The following is an 18,491-nucleotide window of genomic DNA, read 5'->3' on the forward strand; positions in this document are numbered from 1 at the left end:
TTAAAGAATTTATGAAATCAAACAGTTCTGGGCACCTTTGACTATCATTTTCATTTGTTCTACTAGGGCAGTCAATGATGTCCCAGAAATCTCAGTCGCTAACATTCTTCTAAATATCTTTGCTTTTAACAGAACAAAGAAATTCATGTAATGTAAGTCACTTTGGATAAAAGAGTCTGCCAAACGCATAAATGTTAATTTATACAAGTATGGAACAACTTGAATAATTCTTCATTTTTGGATGAATTATCCCTTCAACTATTTTTTTGTGTTTGAATGAACACCAGTGTCATGAGAGCTCTTTAAAGATCTTCAGAACTCTTTCATTTCTGTGAGATTGAGGTTAATGATGATGATGATGATGCCCAAATCTAGAATACTTGACATTTTGTCTCTTTTAAAATAGAAAATTTACACTTAGACTTATTTCTATTATCATCGGAGATTTATAAAATATAAACAAATGATTCAATAGACTGGTTATAATTACATCTCTAAGAATATGTTTAGTTTGAGGTTTAAGTTTAAGGTGAGAGTCAGCTCCCCACAAAAATGGAGCAAATGAAGCATGAGAAAATACACATTCTGTTTTCATGATAATGCATATGTTCAAATTTAATGAAGTGAAATTTATTTTGTTGTATTGCTTTTGAAATTAACATTTTGAACATTGACGTGAAAAAGCATCTGTACAGCATCTGTAATAAAGGTTTTTGTTAAAACGTCTTATTTTGTAAACGTACTAAACCAGTGGAATACTGACAGGCAACATTCCTTTTGAGCAATGAAGTGTTGATAAATTATTCTCAAAACGGTTTCATTTTGAATAATATTGCTGATCAGTTTGATGAGATGTTAATTAAAATGTCACATTAATAAAACCCAAAGTGTGGTGTGTTCTGTTGAATAAAGTTATCATTCAATCTCAGATTGTGTCCCTCACAGTCAGTCTCATCTTCATAGCACATGACGTTTACCCAGAATAAAGTCTTTTAAGCAAATGTTGTACATGAGTTCTCATGAATACTTCAGGAGATTCAGAGAAGATTAGCAGCACAAATCATAAACCTGATGAATGTTTTGCAAACAATATCAGACACTTTAATAATCACAAAACTGAGAAACTCGAGCGTGTCAGTCACCACAGGCCCGGATGGGATTATTTCCAATGATCCCGAGTTCATAGAGGATTGATAAAGTGGCAAACAGAATATAACAGATCAGACACACCACACCCAGCTTCCAGTCCAACTTCCATCCGTTAATGTAAACGGCCGAGAAGAGAAAGACGATGGAGAGGAGAAGAGTACAGGACATGAAGAGCAGACCGTTGCTGTTCACCTCCACCGGTGACCCCGTCTCCACAAACACCGTCTTAATGAACCACGGCAGTCCCAAACATAACATATCAAAAACATTTGAGCCCACGATGTTCGACATGGCCATGTCACCTTTGCCTGTCAAAGAGAGAGAGAGAGAGAGAGAGAGAGAGAGAACTTCACAGTCTGTTTCATTTGTTTTCATTGTTTTAGGCAAGTTTTACATTTCTCTTCCATTACATCAACCAAGGTTTATAATGCTTTACTAAAATAAGATATTAAAAAATCAACCGGAGTTGATCAAATTGAGCCATATTTTATTGTTGCAGAAGCAATTTTAAATCAAAGTTTAACCTCAAATACTATACCAAAAAGATGGAATTCAGATCCTTCAGACCCTAATCATTATTGTCCTATCGTTAGATTATCAGTATGGCAAAAGTATTTGACCAATCACCAATCTGGTTTCAGAGCAGGTCATAGTACCATATCTACAGCCCTGTCAGTTACAAATAATCTCAACACTTCATTACAGAACAAAAAATCATGTACAGCATTTTATGTAGATCTGTCAAAAGCCTTTGATCTGTTGATCACATTTGATTGTTAAAGAAATGAAGATCTATAGGCATAAGTGAAATAGCCTTAAAGTGGTTTGGAGATTATCTATCTGAACGCACACAATGCGTGAGTTTTGAAATGAATCATTCTTCTTTTTTACAAGTATAATCAGGAGACCCTCAAGGATCCATCTTAGCTCCTATTCTGTTTTCTATGTTCATAAATGACTTAGACTTTAGAGTGGATTCAGCTAATATTTTTCTTTAAAATAGTATTTTAATATATCTGTAAAGCACTTTGGTTACAACTTCCGTTGTTTGAAATGTGCTTTATAAATAAATAAACTAATCTAAACGAATATACATTTATACGCAGAAGAAAAGATATATACACAGCTGTAAACCAAGCAGTAATGAATTTACAAACTGCAATTATTGTCATTCAACGCTCACTGTTACAGATGAAGTTGGTTTTGAACTCATAAAAGACTACATTTACATTTACGCATTTGGCACATGCTTTTATCCAAAGTGACTAACATTGCATTATCCTTTACATTTGTTTCTAAGTATGTGCAATCCCCTGGGATCCCTCTGTGCTCTTACCACTGAGCTACAGGAAATATATGAATATAAGATCTTTAGCCGTACTAACTATAAGGAACCAGATGTGCTGATCTCAACTCTAGATGGTATCTATATTGATAGAGTTGGCTCCTACAAATATTTAGGTATATGGATGGACGAGAAATTGGCTTTTAATGTCCACATTGATAATTTGTTGAGAAACTCAAACCAAAACTGATGTTGAGACAAGAAGGAAATGAATAAATTATAATTGATTATGGGGACATTGTTTATATGCATGCAGTCTCTTCTGTATTATGGAAAGTGGAAATTGTCTACAATGCGGCATTATTTTTTGTGTGTGGTGCACACTTTAAAGTCCCAAAAGTGTCCTCGGAATTTGATACATTTGCTTTTCATTCAATGCCAATTGGGCATGGAATGATTTGCAAAGTGTACTTAAATTGGAGTCTTTACCAGCGTTAGTTCAAGTGTTTTTCTTGATAGATGTGTTATTAATTTTTGGTACTGAGTATTATTTTGTGTGAAACTTTGTGTGTCGCTGTCTTGACCAGGTCTCCCTGGAAGAAGAAACTGTGAAGTCTCGATGGGATTTGTATCCTGGTTAAATAAAATCAATACATTTCTTTACCTTCGCGAGCCACCATAACACTTGCTATAGTGTCCGGGATACTCGTTCCCGCTGCCAGAAGAGTCATTCCCATAACTGTGTCAGGAATCCCCAGCGTCTCACCTGAACACAACAACACCCTTAAACAACACTGAAACACATGCTTCCTTTGGCTCTCCATCCGGTCTGAGTCTAGGAGAAAAAACTGAGATCCTAAAGAGATCTCAGCTGTGATTTATTAGAAAATGTTACAAAATCTGATGTTCATTATAGATCAGCGGTTGTGTTAGTAAACAGTTTGTCATGATACTCAAACCAAACAAGTACTTCACTAGAATTTTATAAAGCACAGAAAGCATTTGGTTCCAAAATGAGATAACTTCATGTTATCATGTTTTACTTGTGTTAGTCTGCTGTATTTTTTCAGTTATGATGGATTAACTCAAACCAAACCGACTGCAATTTGATTGAAATTAATTGGAAAAACATGATTTTTGTTATCTCATTTTGGAACCAAACTTTTTCTTTCTCTCTCTCTCTCTCTCTCTCTCTCTCTCTCTCTCTCTCTCTCTCTCTCTCTCTCTCTCTCTCTCTCTCTCTCTCTCTCTCTCTTTCTTTCTCTCTCTCTCTCTCTCTCTCTGTCTCTCTCTCTCTCTCTCTGTCTCTCTCTCTCTCTCTCTCTCTCTCTCAGCACCTGTTCTTTAGATAACAGTGGCTCATGTGAGCATGTGCGAGCGTTCTGTGAATAATAATCCTATTATATGCTGCTGTATCACATGATTTCTCAGGGCTCTGTGAGGTTCACAATGCAGACCTCAGCATCATAATCCCTGAGGATACAGCGCTGGAATGTCAGGAATGAAGACGAGTGACATGTGACCCGCCTGCGTGTGACCCCCAGCTGAAGATAAACTCCTCCCTTAAGAAAATTGACCATGAAATAAAAAAAACATGTTTGCTGTGGTTTATTTGGTTTTACTACAGTAATCATATTTTAACTGATATTTGTAGTAAAAGTGTTGATCAATCCGCCAAAAACAATGGTCAATGAAGTGTTAAAAACAAATACACAATACAAGGAAACTTCAGGACCAACAGTTGGTCTTGTTTTGAGATCTGAATGTTCATGAATCATGTCTGTGCTGTAATATGGAGACGTGTTGAGTTTTGACTTTAAAAACTTTATCAGTTCCTGGTGTAATGTTGACTGAATGAAACACACAGTGACAGTGAATTAATGAGGAGTGTTTGTACCGATGACAGTGACCATCCACACCAGAACATATGTGAATCCAGAGATCCAGACAGCAGACATCAGGAAGGTGATCATATACCATTTCTTCCAGTAGCGTCTCCTGCAGTCAGGGATGGTCAGATACAAGAGAACGAGAGCGGGCAGAGACAGAACCCAGAGGATCCGCTTCATATCGTGATCCGGCATCCGGAACACACTCTTCTGTTCTGAAACACACAATACGAGAAGAGTTCAACATCACACAATGTCACACAAACAACACAACAGAAATAATTTCAATTAAATCATTTCACACTCTGTCTGAAAATAAACATTCTGTCATCATTTATTCTCCTTCATGTGTTTGTAGACGTGTGTGTGAGTCTTTCAGTGGAACACAAAAGAAGATATTTTAAGAAATGTCTCAGTGGTTTTGTGTTCATACAATGGAAGTCAACGGAGCTCAGTGTTGTTTGATGATCAACATTATTCAAAATATCTTCTGTTGTGTTCTGAAGAAACTCACTCAGGTTTGTATGGAAGCCCATTTCCGCAACGTGATAAAAAAATCTGTCTCTTAAAAGTCACAATTATGAGATTCAAAATTGAAATGATGAGAAAAAGAATAATAATTATTGGATAAAAAGATAGAATCTCATAATTAAAATAAATATTTTATCATTTTGATTTTTAATCTCATAATAACAATTTTTTATTTGATCATTTAATCTCATAATTTCTTTTTAGACATCTTTTTTTAATAATGTGGCAAAAATGGGCTTCCATGAGTTTTGATATGACATGAGAGTAAATAAATGAATACAGAATTCTCACAGTACCTGAGTTGATTTCATTCAGGCCGTGGAGGCTGAGAGACAGGTGAGAATATCCTGAATCCTCCTGAAAGATTCCGCTGTCCGCTCGAGATCTCCGCTGCGTTGGGACGTCACCGTCATCGCTCCAGCCCACGAGCGGCCGCTCTTCACTACAGTCCTGTGAATTCTTCTGAAGACACGAACAACACGGACTGAACCTCTGCATCACATACTCACTGATCCTCAGATCAAAACACAACACCACCACATAAACACCATACACCAGCAGAAGACACGCTCCGTCATACCTGAAAACAACACAACAGTCACATGACATTCAGAAGTGTTTTCAGATGCGAGCGGTGGAACTAGAGGCACGTGAATCTCACCAGTAAACTCTGTTATCAGAGATGATGCCGATCACTGCCACCACACTCACAGTATACGCCGCACAATCCCTGAACAACGGCCAACACGTCAGATGAGACACCTGTAACAACATCACAAACATCAGCACCACAGACACACTCCCAACACGTACGTGAAGAATGTGTGTGTGATTGTGCTTGTGTGTGTGGACTTGGTTTTGATGTGTTAGTGGGAGAACAAACTCATGGGGACTCGTGCCCCTGTGGGGACCAAAGTTGAGGACCCCATGGGCACAAAAGCTTATAAATTGTACAGAACGATCATTTTTAAAAATGCAAAAAGTTTTCTATGATCTTTAGGTTTAGGGGATCAAATATACAGTTTGTACAGTATACAACTCATTACACCTATGGACTGTCACCACAGAGATAATAAACCAGACATGTGTGTGTGTGTGTGTGTGTGTGTGTGTGTGTGACAGTGTGTGTGTGTGTGTTGTGTATGTGTGTAGGTGTGTGTGTGTGTGTGAGAGAGAGAGTGTGTGTACCGCAGAGGTTAAGAGTCCACACGCTCCACAGATACACAGGAGGTTATAGACAGCTGAACCCATGATTGTGCTCACACCAATGTCTCCTTTTGTCACAAAAACACCTGAGACGACAAACACCATATCACATCAGAGGACACACTTAATAACCATCAAAAACAACATTAACAACAACAACAAAGTTGAAACTATTGTGCTGGATCACAGATAAGATCTCTGTTACATCTCAGTCATCAATGTGATAAACTTTGGCTTAAGTCTGAGATATTTCTCCTGAGAGTCAGACATCGGACAAATGTGTTTGTCATTAGAGTTTGAGGAGAGAAATTTCAGTCTGTCTTTAGACTGCATGATAACGCTGAAACTGCGCTCGTTAGAATTACTAACAACCTGCTTATAGAATCAGATAAAGGTAACATCTCACTCCTAGACCTGCTTGACCTTACTGATACCTTACCTTTAGATCATTTACACAATTATACCGGTATTCAGGGACAGGCACTACAATGGTTTAGATCTTAATTATCAGACAGATATCAATATGTCTATTTAAATGGTAAATCATCAAATCTAGGGTAAGTAAATGAAGGATTACCTCAGGGATCGGTTTTAGGACCCTTGCTTTTCTCCATATACATGCTGCCCCTCGGCAACATTATTAGAAAACATGGAATTAGCTTCCACTGTTATGTAGATGATACTCAGCTATATATCTTATCAAGACCAGATGATTCCTTCAAACTGGCAGAGTGCATCGAAGATATAAAACATTGAATGACTAGTAATTAAGATAATATTAGATACTATTTATTAGAATAATCTTGCTTGTTCTATAAACACCGTTCACTTTTCTGTGTTGGACCTTTTCTATGTTTTTCGTATTTTCTCCTGTCAAGCTGCTTTGAAACCATCCACATTATGAAAAGCGCTATATAAACCAAATTAAATTGAATCTCAACAACTGTTTGTCAAGCTGAGCTCAGATTTGTCTGGTCTGCAATGAAAAGTCAATATTTTTGAAGATCTCAATATCAATTCAAACATTTCTCATCACATTTACTCAAATCTAGATGAACTCCTGAGCTGTAAGAGAGAAACATTTGAGCAATAACGTTCTCCTCTGGGTCATGATCTTGTCAAAGACAGATTTATAGATCTCATGAGGATGATATTTGTGAGATGACAGGCTCGTTTCATTCTCATGAGATCATCTGAGAAACAGGAGACTTCTGTAAAATGCTCTCAAAGTAATCGTCTTATACACTAGAACATATAAAAGGGGCATAAAAGGGTGTTCAATGGGATGTCATAGAAGGTTCTTTACAGAACCCTCTCTTTATTATAATCTGAAGAACCTATTGTGAAACAGAATTGTTCTTCACATGTTAGAGGTTTTTTATGGAACCAAAAGTGAGTGTAGGTGATGTCCAGCAAATTACCCAGAAACGCAGTCACAAGTTCAGGTGCAGAACTTCCAGCCGCCATGAAAGTGGCTCCAGCAACATCCTGAGAAAGCCCGAGACCTGAGAGAGAAAGAAAATCTCACAGACATCACAACACAGAATTCTCATGACATGTTTCACCTGTATTTCATGAACTGATAGAATGAATCACGTATGGCTCGTGACGTTCACGTGTGCTTAGATCTGACAGAACGTACGCTCACTGATGACCTCAAGAGACGGCAGAAAATACTCGTCACACACTATAGAAACAGCCAGAAGCATGTAAAAGATCAGCATGAAATATATGACAAGTCCTCCATCTTTCCTCTCCTGAAGAGTGAAGAACCCCTCAGGGAATTCAGAGGATTGTGGTGGAATACAGTCGGTCACATTATCTGAAACACAAACACATGTATTTAACACATCTGCATACACAACACAACAAACGTGAAACAAACAGAAGTCATCTCACCGACGTCTCGCCGGACTCTTGCAGGATCTGAACTCTTGAAAGTGTTTCCAGTGCAGTAAATGAGATGAACAGCAGCAAATATGAGCATCAGAAGAGCCGTAATCCAGAGTAAAACATCTCTTCTTCTGTTTAGAGCTTCTCTCTTCACTTGATAGTTCCTCATCATCACACCACCACCAACAGCAGACACATGAACACTGAGACGTACTGCACTCTCTCTCTCTCTCTCTCTCTCTCTCTCTCTCTCTTTCTCTGTGTGTGTGATCACAAGACTCATTCATTCTGAATGAGCGACCTCAAAGCCTTCAGGGCTGAAACACTGAAACACAAATGTTATCATGACAAATTATTTCCATTTAACACAGATAACTTCATCTTTCTGCCTGTCACTCAGATGATTTAAACCTGTTTGTGAGTTGTGTTGAGTTCTGTGATGTTACACAATAAAACTTTCTGTTGGTTTTGTTTTCACCCTTCGGTAGCTGATAAAGAAGCAGATTTCATTCATTTAAATGCCAGTAAATCATCTGCATGTGATCGCATGTTAAATAAAGCTGATGATGTGTTTGTGTTGTGGAGTAAATATCATCTGCATTCACATCACAGATCCTTCAGAGAAACACATCAGACTGATTGAACATGTCTCACTTTATGTTGTGTTGTGTGGAGAAAATGTAAGAACAAATTTCAAAACAAGATTAAAGTTCAGATCACATCACTATACAAAAATACATAACTTTTTTGAGAGAGAGTTTGTGTGTTTGTGTACGTGTGTGCGCACGCGTGTATGTGAGTGTGTGAGAGAGAGAGATAGAGCTTGTGTTTTTGTATGTGTGTGCATATGTGAGAGAGTGTGTGTTTGTGTCTTAGAGAGAGTGTGTGTGTGTCTGTGTGTGTGAGAGAGAGATTAGAGAGAGTGTGTGTGTGTCTGTGTGTGTGAGAGAGAGAGAGAGAGTGTGAGAGTGTGTGTTTGTGTGTGTATATGTGTGTGTGAGAGCGTGTTACATTTAATGTTTATTTTGTTGTAACGCTCTGTCTGCCCTTAGGGGCCGGCATGGCGTTTACCAGTTTGTGTGATTTATCTAATTTCTTACAGCTGTGGACCCTTTACGGTGTGCTTAAAGGAAGCCGCTTCGTTACACTCAGGGGCGAGACTGGAGCGCTCGTCCGGGCAGACCTGTGCTCCTTTGTTACCTGATTGATTTCTTCCCATTCAATGTTTGTTCCTACCTTATGTTATTTAAATAAAACCCTAGACCGAACTTTGTGTTGTCTCCCTCTTAATGTTATGGCAGTGGCCGTAACAGAGAGTGTGTGTGTGTTTGTGTGTGCACGTGCATGTGTTTGTGGGTGTGTGTGTGAGAGAGAGAAAGTGTGAGAGTGTGTTTGTGTGTGCATATGTGTGTGAGAGAGAGTGTGTGTTTGTGTCTGACAGAGAGTGTGCGTGTGTGTGTTTGAGAGAGTGTGTGATAGAGAGAGCACTGGGTATATCAGCAGTATTAAGAGTAATAAACAAAAGTGTGTTTGTAAATAGATTGATTAAAAGTTGCGTAGTGAGACACACAACCCTGTGCTGAATATTGTGATGTCATACATAAGATCAAATGTCTGTGTTTTTCATGTTTGACACCAGCAGAACTTCAGGAGTGTCACACATGACAAGAGTCTGATGTCCTGCTGCATTAAAGTCTTTATGAGTCTCAGTGTGTCACATGAACTGACTGGAGATCAGTGAGGGTCCTTCTGCACATCTTCTTCAGATCTGTGTCCTCTGCAGCATCCACACATGAGCAGTGATGATGCTCAGATCTCATGAACGTCTCACAGTGATGATGACTATCTGTGTCTCCAGTGTCCAGACTTCTTGTGTGTCACACGTGTGCAGGACGCACAACACACCGTCTGATAATAATCATACACACAGAGACGCGCCTGCACCACCACATTACACTTTAAATATTTGTCTCTGCACTTCTCATCTGAAACACACACACATGTGCACGTCACATCTGATCTACATACATTACCAAAAAAGTGAATAATGTTTAAACACAGATGAAGATAACTGACCAATGAGAGGAAGGCAGGGCTCGGGGTTACACATCTCTCTGTCATGTGGCTTTGATTCTTCATCACATCTGTCACTGATGATCATGTGATCAGAGACACAGCGAACCTCTCGCACACGATAACCACCATCACATGACTTTGAGCACTACAAGACACACACGCACATCACACAAACAAACACACACACTAAAATTAACACGAGACTGAGATAACAGACAACAGACAAACTTAAGTTCAGTGTGTGTGTGTGTGTTTGTGTGTTTGTGTATTACACACAGGGCTCCAGTCTGTGTGGTACCAGGTGTCTGCGCAGGTTCTGATGATGCAGCTCTGTTGACTGAGGGGTTTGTCTACAGATGAACACTCAAACGGAGGCATGACTGTAAATCCCTCATGTGACGTCATCAGACACACGACTGCCCTCTGCTGACTGCCTGAGCCACACGCAGCTGAGCACTGAACATAAACATTATAGCAGACGTATTATGTGATAAGTCATATGATGTTTTAATAAACCTGTAAAATAGTATTTTTTCATAAACAATTAACATCTTTAATCAGCAAGATATTTATGAATAAATCAATAAAAGCATTTTTTTAGTACATTTTAATATCAGAATATCCAGTACCTCAGAGATGATGTATTTTTGTAGGCTTACCCAGAAGTAAGCGCTGCGCTGGTTCCCTCGCCCGAAAGCCTGTGCATTTTTTTAAGATCCCAAAGAATAAGCTCTGTGATTATCAAAGGTTTATGATGTTTACACGTTTTGTCTATCAAGATAACCTTTACAAATAACCATAACATTAGTGTACCCTGGTAAGTAATTACTCTGTGAATGAATTCACATCCAGGTTTTAAGAGATTTGAGCCCATGTTGCATTTTTTGCTTTATATCTATGATGACGTACGTCCCCGCCAAAGGAAGTTGTCGCTTTTAGCTGCTTGTTAGCAACTGCCGTTTTAAGGCTTAAAATATCACGAGCGGTTAAAAGCAGGTGTGTTTTATGTCATAGATATAAACGTGCAAATATTTAGATGTTTTGTTAACCACAGGCCTTATTTCAGGTTATTCATCAAAAACCCACTCAAATAGACTTTGGAGCGATGGAACCGGAAGTCCTAAAATCCTAACTGGCTATCGAGTTTTGCACGAGAAAAAAATCATCCCATCTGAGGTACTCAATTGTGAAGCTCTAATAAAGATGAGAGAGAGAGAGTCACCTGACTCCAGGGTCCAGTAAACCACTCAGTGCGGCTGTCACACGGGCCGTGGTCACAGGGTTTGACCTCTGGGGGGCGCTCGGACCCACAGCCCTCCAGCGGGAGATCACTGATGTGATTGGTGAAACACACAACGCTGCGTGTCTGCACACCCGCACCACACTCGGCAGAACACTGACACAACAAACACACGTCAGACACGTCTGACAGACACAGCAGATGTGTGTGTGTGTGTGTCAGTCACCTGAGAGCTCCAGTCACTGAAGAACCAGCTCCTCGTAGACGGCCCGGCGTCACAGTTCTCCACATCACTGGGCCGGAGCTTCATGTTGCAGTCCTCATCTGCCACCACATCACCAACATCACTAACACACTCAACCTGACGTGACCTTTGACCTACACCACACGGCACAGAGCACTGACACACACACAGAATCATGAGTCCTGTGTTTTCATGTGCGTTAGTAACTGATGTGTGTGAGGAGGAGGGGGAGTGATTGACAGCCGTCACTCACAGGACTCCAGTCAGAGCGGATGTGCCACTCGCTGCAGATCTTCAGCTGACAGGTGCTGCTGGTCTCCGGTCGCTCCAGATGATGACATCCACCGGCGTGTACAGTTAAAGTTCTGTTGGAGTAAAGCTGACGACACAGAACCTGACGATGTTGTGACCCCGGACCACACGTCCTACTGCACTCAGACCACTCGCCCATGTCCCAACTGACACACAACACAAACACCACCACACAACAGCGTCATAACCTTCATTCTCACTTATTTGAAAGGAAAAAAATCTTTCATAAGATTCAAAAGAATTGAATCGATTTTTTCTTCTCACTTCACACTGTGGGAAGAGTGTTGTATGAAACATTTCAGCATGTAACACGTGTTTGTTTATGTACATGACAGATCAGAAGCCCCCTACACCATCATATAGTGCACTTGAGGGGACATCCATTTTTAATGGAGTCTGAATTCATAGTGGACACTCATTAAATCCCATGATGCATCGTAAAAATGAGTGAACAACTGATGTACACTCACCCGCTGCGTCTGAAATCGCCTACTTCCATACAATATAAGAGCTGAAAATTAGTATGAATCATGAATAGTATGTTCAACACCTCAGTACGCACAAAACAATAGGTGAGAATTACCCGGATGGTCTACTACTTCCGCCGAGATTTGTGATCAGATGGACACTCATCTATCCCATGATTCCACGGGAGCTGAGCAACTCTCACGCTTCAAAAGTAAATTAAATAAATAGAGCAGAAAACTTTAAGGCGGACATCTGGTTTAAATGAATGAATTTCTCCTGACTTAATGATGTTTTTTCATGCTCACGTGTAGGCTGTTGTTAATACGTCACATCTCAAAGAGCCTATGGGTCACATGACTATAAAACATGGCGGACGCAGTATGTCTGACATTCATAGTACTCACACTCACACTATATAGAACGTAAGTTAGTGGTGTATCGGCCGATCACGAATGATTCATATTCAGAACATACTGTCACAGATTGCAGGTCATGTACAGCTGCTTTGTACCAATGACAATAACAAACACACTATATAAATAAAGTTGAGTTTGGGATTTCGGAAGCAAGCCACGGCTACGGCTAGCTGCTAGCCATCTCTCGTGACGCTCGGGCTGAATGAGTTCCCGCGTCTCGGCACAAGATGGCGCCCGCAGCGTTTCTAGAGCTCAGTGTCTGAATTTACTCACTCGTTTTCACCCGCGCATTAAGCCACAATTTGGAATCATTTTGTTATGAAATATATCCCAGAATCACTTGCACAGTGTGATATTTTTCATGCAGTTGTGTACTTTACCCCAAATGTCCCCAAGAATGTTCAAATCCAGAGGAATTCCTATTTAAAAGAATGTCCCGTCCCTTGTCACCCTTGGTTTTGTCGCATATCAGTGACTTAAGATCCGCTGCTCAGCACGACTCTCAGTTTCCTGTTGTAGAAACTAGAAGTATCATTTGTTCTGTTATTTTGGATCACTATTTCTCATTGGCGAGTAAAGGAAACCCCAGAAAGTGTAAACTTAGACCAAATGAGGCAAGCGGGCTTATGGACAAAGGAAGAAATAAAACGAGAATTAATATCGGCGCTCTTGCATGTGTTTTAATAGACAGATTATTTGAATAGTTATGAATGCAGGTACTCTCTTTCGTTGTTGTTTCGAAAGCGCTTCATCTAGCGGTCCAAGTATTCCATATTGTGGCTTTAAAGTGTATTATATTAGTGAACTAATGTAGGGAATATTGAATGAGGGTATAGTGGGTGATTTATAGAGTGCGACCCTTTTAATCATCTTTCACAGACATCAATTTGTGACGTAATGAGCGTCCTCACAAGACTCACAATGTGGGACAGGGCCGAATGTTACACGGCTCCTCCTGGTGGTTGGGTTTGGTACTGCGGTCACACAGCTCACTCTGTACCTGGACGCGAGTAATGCGATGGACGCAGCTGAACACGCCGTACCTGACACCTGCACGTAAAACAAATCCACTCACACATGGTGTAAATCACAGGGATGTTTTATTGGAGGTGTAGTTCAGACCTCTGCCACAGGAGGCGCTGCAGTCGCTGCTGCCCGTCAGTTTCCAGTTATATCCTCTGTGTGTGTGTGGAGCAGCAGGTAAGACATGATTCAGGACGGATGAGGGACTCTGGAGCACACCTGACCTCTCACGCTCCTCTGTGGGATTCTGCCGGCCGTTGGGATCAGAAGGCGTCGGTCCGTTCATGACATTCACTGCAGAGCAACACTTGTTTGAAACAGCAGCCGTGTTTATGTGAAGAAGTGATGTGAGAGAACAGAACTCACTCAGTGGAGGCTCTTCTGATGGCAGGAGGAACTCATAATGAACTCCTGGATTGGGCTGCTGATAGATCATCTGAACACCAGTGAAATAACATCACACACAGACACACACACACACACACACACACACGTGTGCTGTATTCTATAGATCATGTCTCTCACTCACGTAAACCTGCAGGATGTCATTGGTCGGCCCTTCGGCCAGGAATGATTCTCCCGCCGTGCTGCTGATCTCATTGGGTCGCATGTATGTGAACATGGTTCCCACTCCCTCAAACACTCCTGGACGGTCAATGGCCCAGTTACCATTTATAATGGATCGACCAGAGTGACTGCGCAGAGCTGCACAAAACACACACACAAACAAACACACACACACACACACACATCCTTTAGATGATGGTGTATGAAACATGAGAGATACAGTCAATATTAATGGAGTTCACTTCAACACCAGCTCATTTTTATTCCTCCTAATGAAAGTCAACTGAGGCACATTTTGAATTGAACTTCTGGTTGGTGATGATGGAGGTCCTCACCCAGATAGTTTCTGCTCTTCATCATCTCTGTAATGTTGATGTTTCTGGCCCCTGGTGGGATGTCGATGATCTTGTGATAGCCCACTTTAGAGAGAGAGTGCTGGAACAGACCTGAGATCAGCTGACAGCTTCCGCCATCACCCCCACAAACACCACATCTGTCCCCAATCTTCTGTGAACCCACCACATCATCACAGCCCACTCTCTGACACACACACACACACACACACAGAGATTCATTGAGAGTTTACTGTCAGTCTTTACAGACGGATGTGTGACAGAGAGAGCAGGACTTCACAGGAAACAATTCAACAGAAATACTGACATTATTCATTCATGTTTCTGGGTGAAAAATATTCAAAAGATTGTTTTGACAGTGTATTTCTATCCTCTGAAGTCATGTGACACATTTCAGTCATCTTCACATGAAAGAACCCTTGACTGGCATCATAAGAGCATGAATCTCATGAATGACGAACAAATCTTTGACTCCTACCTCACACCGTCCCGCCACACAAACAGATGAGCGGTTCTGACCGCATGAAGATCCATCGATGACATCATCAGACTGACGGACGTAAAAGCGGAAACCGACGGCACGACAGTGAAGCTGACAGCCGTGTTCACCATCACCTGTAACACATGACTCTCATTGACATCACAGCTTCTGTCTCATGTGATTGTTGACCGTAGAGATTCTAATGAGAAATGTTTGTGATGAGATCTATGTAAGACTAAAATCATCTCATTGAGTCTCACCGTCGCTGAACGGCTCCCATTCATACAGTCGACCCATGAAGGACCGTGCGTTTAACACTGAACATTGCAGCTCTCTGATTGGTCTGCTCCGTGACGGACAGGCCTGAGAATTCACAACACAAACACATCACACATATCCCTCCACATGTTGTGTGAGATGTTGTGTAAGTGTGTTTACCATGATGTTACAGATCTTGAGTCGGTGAGATCCTCCAGGGCAGGTGGTGTTTGTGATGGAGGCTGATGGCTGACGGGTGTTTGAGCGATCGTCACTGTGATGTGTTCTGTGTTCATGAGGTCGTGTGTGTCTGAGGTCAGACGTCTGTACAGAGGTTACGTATGGATTCCTGCCCGGACTGATGCCGCCGCTGTTCGATTTCCTTCGACAGATCACATCAACACAACAGAACTCAAACATTCATTAAATCTGTGAGATGCAGAGAAACTGTTTCAGAGTCTGAAGAAACCTCCATCTGTGTGTGTGAGACGGGTTTCCTGAAGACTGAAGACAAACTCGGCTCTGTTTCTGAAGACCACCGCCACATGAGCGTGAACACTCCTGCCACGGACCCCACGAGCCCCCGACAGACCCACTGGGCTGAAGATCAGCTGAAGACCGGATCTGTGCTCACATGAACATCGACATGAGAAGGAAAATATACTTTAAAGAAATACTGTCCTCCTACATGGCACTAAGCCGTTTACAGCAGCTTTACTTCAAGATTAGGCATGTGAATTCTTTTCTTATTATGACAAACCTTATAAAGTCTCCAGAAAACATGTCATCACAGTTTTATAGCATAATGTATGTAGTATTTTATTCATTTGTTATGTTCTTTCACTTGTCACTGTCCTGTATACGGGACACCCACATTTCTTCCACATTTTTGGGGGAATTCTGATTTAATCATAACTACATATCGTTGGAAAGGTCTGAGACTCTAGAATACATATTTCATATTTTTTTATCAAATAAAGGAAGTGTTATTGATTCATAAATGATAAGAGAGCGTATCAAAAATAACTACTGCAAACGGAACGCTCACATTTGCTTCAATACTTTGCAATTCTGCTCTTCTCATGACAAACATTATATCGTTGAAAACACATTTGATCAGTGTTTTATACAATGATTAGTGTAGAAAGAGTAATTGATTCATAAATGATAACGGTGTGCATCAAATATATTGTTTGATACAAATTTCTTATTTTGTTTACATGTTCCTGTGCTTTTAATTTGTTCTGTGTCTGTTAATTGGAAGAGAAAAAAAGCCTCTAAATAAATTTCAGATTTAGTGTTAAAACCAATGCAAGTCTACGGGGCCTTTGGTGGATTTAGGTGGTAGAGCAGCTAAAAACGATAATCTTTATTTTAATGCAATGAATGTTTTTTTTGCCTTTTTTGTATGTATAGGACAGTGAAGAGTGAGACAGGAAATTATGGGATGAGAGAGAGGGAATCAGTAGCCGGGAAAGGACCACGAGCCGGGATACGAACTGTGCTACTGTACAATATGTCATCGCACAGTCAACTGAACCACTTGTCGCTGAAAATCGCTAAAAACTTAGACACTCAAAATATGGTGTATCAACACTTGGTGACCTTTCAGACTTTGACTTTTTTGATTTTGGTGATGATCCATATTTTTTTAACTGATTTTTTTTATCAAAGAAAAACATAAACCTTTTAAAAATATATATTACAATAAACATAACAAAATAACTTGTTATTTCTTTTTTCAACAATAAACTGCTAATTGTCTTCTTTCAAACGAAACCAACCGTAGGTCTGAATTCAAAAGAATTCATGAGTTACAGACATTTTAGTGTCAACAGTGTGTTTTCATGTGTATTCTTAGAAAGGGCTGCTGCAGGTGAAGGGTTCAAAATGACAGAAGAAGAGAACAGAGAGGTATAACACAATTATTCATAATAATAATAATATCCGCTTTGTCTTTCATTCTTTCTTTCTCATTATTTACAACAATTCACCATCTCAATATAACCCTGCAGACTCAGGATCTCACAAAAACACAATGAAACAAATAAGAATATCATAACTTGGAATAAACATATAGCCGGACAGTAATAAAATATAAAACAAATGTAAGATCATTACTGTCATCTTTTGTTAAAGAGTGTGTGGATAAGGTTGTGTCTAACAAACTATGATTACTGTTTGAGTTTATTTCCGCAGCAGATCACACACAACTGTACACACAAGTGTTTTCATTCAGAAAGATTGTGTGACTCATGAGAGATCCGGACAAACGGTTAGACATTCATCCCGACCCGACACTGAAACTCAACCCCCCAAAAACTCTTTCTTTCATCTCAAACTCAACTACACTACTGTCATCACAGCTGATCTCAGATCAGAACTGTGTGTTAATGATGATCGATCAAACATCCTCATTCTATTAATCATGAATCTTTATAACATCACATCTCGTCCCCAAATCAACCCTAACAGTTTGTCTAAAGAGAATTCATTTCTAGTTGGTTTTTCTGTGCAGTAGATTTTTGTGTTTCCCTGATGTTCCTCATTTCCTAAATTATGTTTTTCTATTTGTTTTGGTGTGACGTGATTGAAAGGATTAGTCATAATGTAATTTAATGAAAGTGCCTCTTTGTTTCTCTTACCTCTTGTTGGTTTTGTGTGTGATGACACAAGGAGCACATGAAAACTGTCACCACAGAAACACTACAAACACAAGATAACACACTTACACAAATGCTGACTGACCTCCACACGTCCCAAACAAATCAGATTTTATGATTGACAGGCATGATAGCCTCTAAATTCTATGCCAATTCATAAAGTGAGATATTCTGTATATGTCCTCAACTACAGTCATTACAGTGAATCCGGGTGATGATGATGATGATGATGATGATGCTGTGAAATCACATCTCACCTGATGCTGAGAGCTGCACCCTTCATTCTGATCACAGACATCAGATCTGCACCTGTACACACACACACACACACCTGTCACTCAAGTTCAACCTCATCCAGTCACCTGTCTACATAGGGTCTAGTTTTAGACCTCGTTTGACCTTTGACCCTGACCCACTGACCTCTGAAGCACATGACC

General features: G+C 40.2%; 2 protein-coding genes across 2 annotated transcripts; both read right to left on the minus strand.

Annotated features, from left to right (window-relative positions):
- Positions 1-1,134: 1,134 nt before the first annotated feature.
- On the minus strand, positions 1,135-8,106 carry slc24a5 (solute carrier family 24 member 5). Its single transcript, XM_056766550.1, has 9 exons — positions 7,960-8,106; positions 7,703-7,882; positions 7,482-7,565; positions 6,043-6,146; positions 5,516-5,616; positions 5,151-5,434; positions 4,332-4,538; positions 3,099-3,200; positions 1,135-1,457 (listed from the first exon to the last, which is right to left on the minus strand). The coding sequence occupies exons 1-9, from the start codon at positions 8,045-8,047 to the stop codon at positions 1,135-1,137; spliced, it is 1,473 nt and encodes a 490-aa protein (XP_056622528.1). The 5' UTR covers positions 8,048-8,106.
- Positions 8,107-9,660: 1,554 nt separating this feature from the next.
- Positions 9,661-18,487, minus strand: LOC130435929 (thrombospondin type-1 domain-containing protein 4-like). The gene is made up of 18 exons (XM_056766826.1): positions 18,475-18,487; positions 18,312-18,363; positions 18,037-18,097; positions 15,882-16,015; positions 15,572-15,773; positions 15,394-15,502; positions 15,131-15,267; positions 14,635-14,839; positions 14,262-14,437; positions 14,099-14,168; positions 13,832-14,026; positions 13,630-13,759; positions 11,767-11,971; positions 11,496-11,669; positions 11,252-11,425; positions 10,306-10,485; positions 10,030-10,174; positions 9,661-9,938 (listed from the first exon to the last, which is right to left on the minus strand). The coding sequence occupies exons 1-18, from the start codon at positions 18,485-18,487 to the stop codon at positions 9,796-9,798; spliced, it is 2,505 nt and encodes an 834-aa protein (XP_056622804.1). The 3' UTR covers positions 9,661-9,795.
- Positions 18,488-18,491: the final 4 nt, after the last annotated feature.

Source organism: Triplophysa dalaica, chromosome 14 (assembly GCF_015846415.1).
Source record: "Triplophysa dalaica isolate WHDGS20190420 chromosome 14, ASM1584641v1, whole genome shotgun sequence".
Taxonomy (NCBI): Eukaryota; Metazoa; Chordata; class Actinopteri; order Cypriniformes; family Nemacheilidae; genus Triplophysa; species Triplophysa dalaica.

Bases quoted from the DNA above. Each gene is read 5' to 3' on its own strand.
- slc24a5 (XM_056766550.1), bottom strand. From the start codon at position 8,047: ATGCTCATATTTGCTGCTGTTCATCTCATTTACTGCACTGGAAACACT. The intron at 6,147-7,481 runs GTAATTTGCTGG...TTGTCGTCTCAG, and splicing joins ACTTGTGACTGCGTTTCTGG to GTGTTTTTGTGACAAAAGGA. The intron at 5,435-5,515 runs GTGAGATTCACG...TGTTGTTTTCAG, and splicing joins TCTGATAACAGAGTTTACTG to GTATGACGGAGCGTGTCTTC.
- LOC130435929 (XM_056766826.1), bottom strand. The intron at 15,503-15,571 runs GTAAACACACTT...TGTGTTGTGAAT, and splicing joins TCAAGATCTGTAACATCATG to TCTCAGGCCTGTCCGTCACG. The intron at 9,939-10,029 runs GTCAGTTATCTT...TGTGTGTTTCAG, and splicing joins GCCCTGCCTTCCTCTCATTG to ATGAGAAGTGCAGAGACAAA.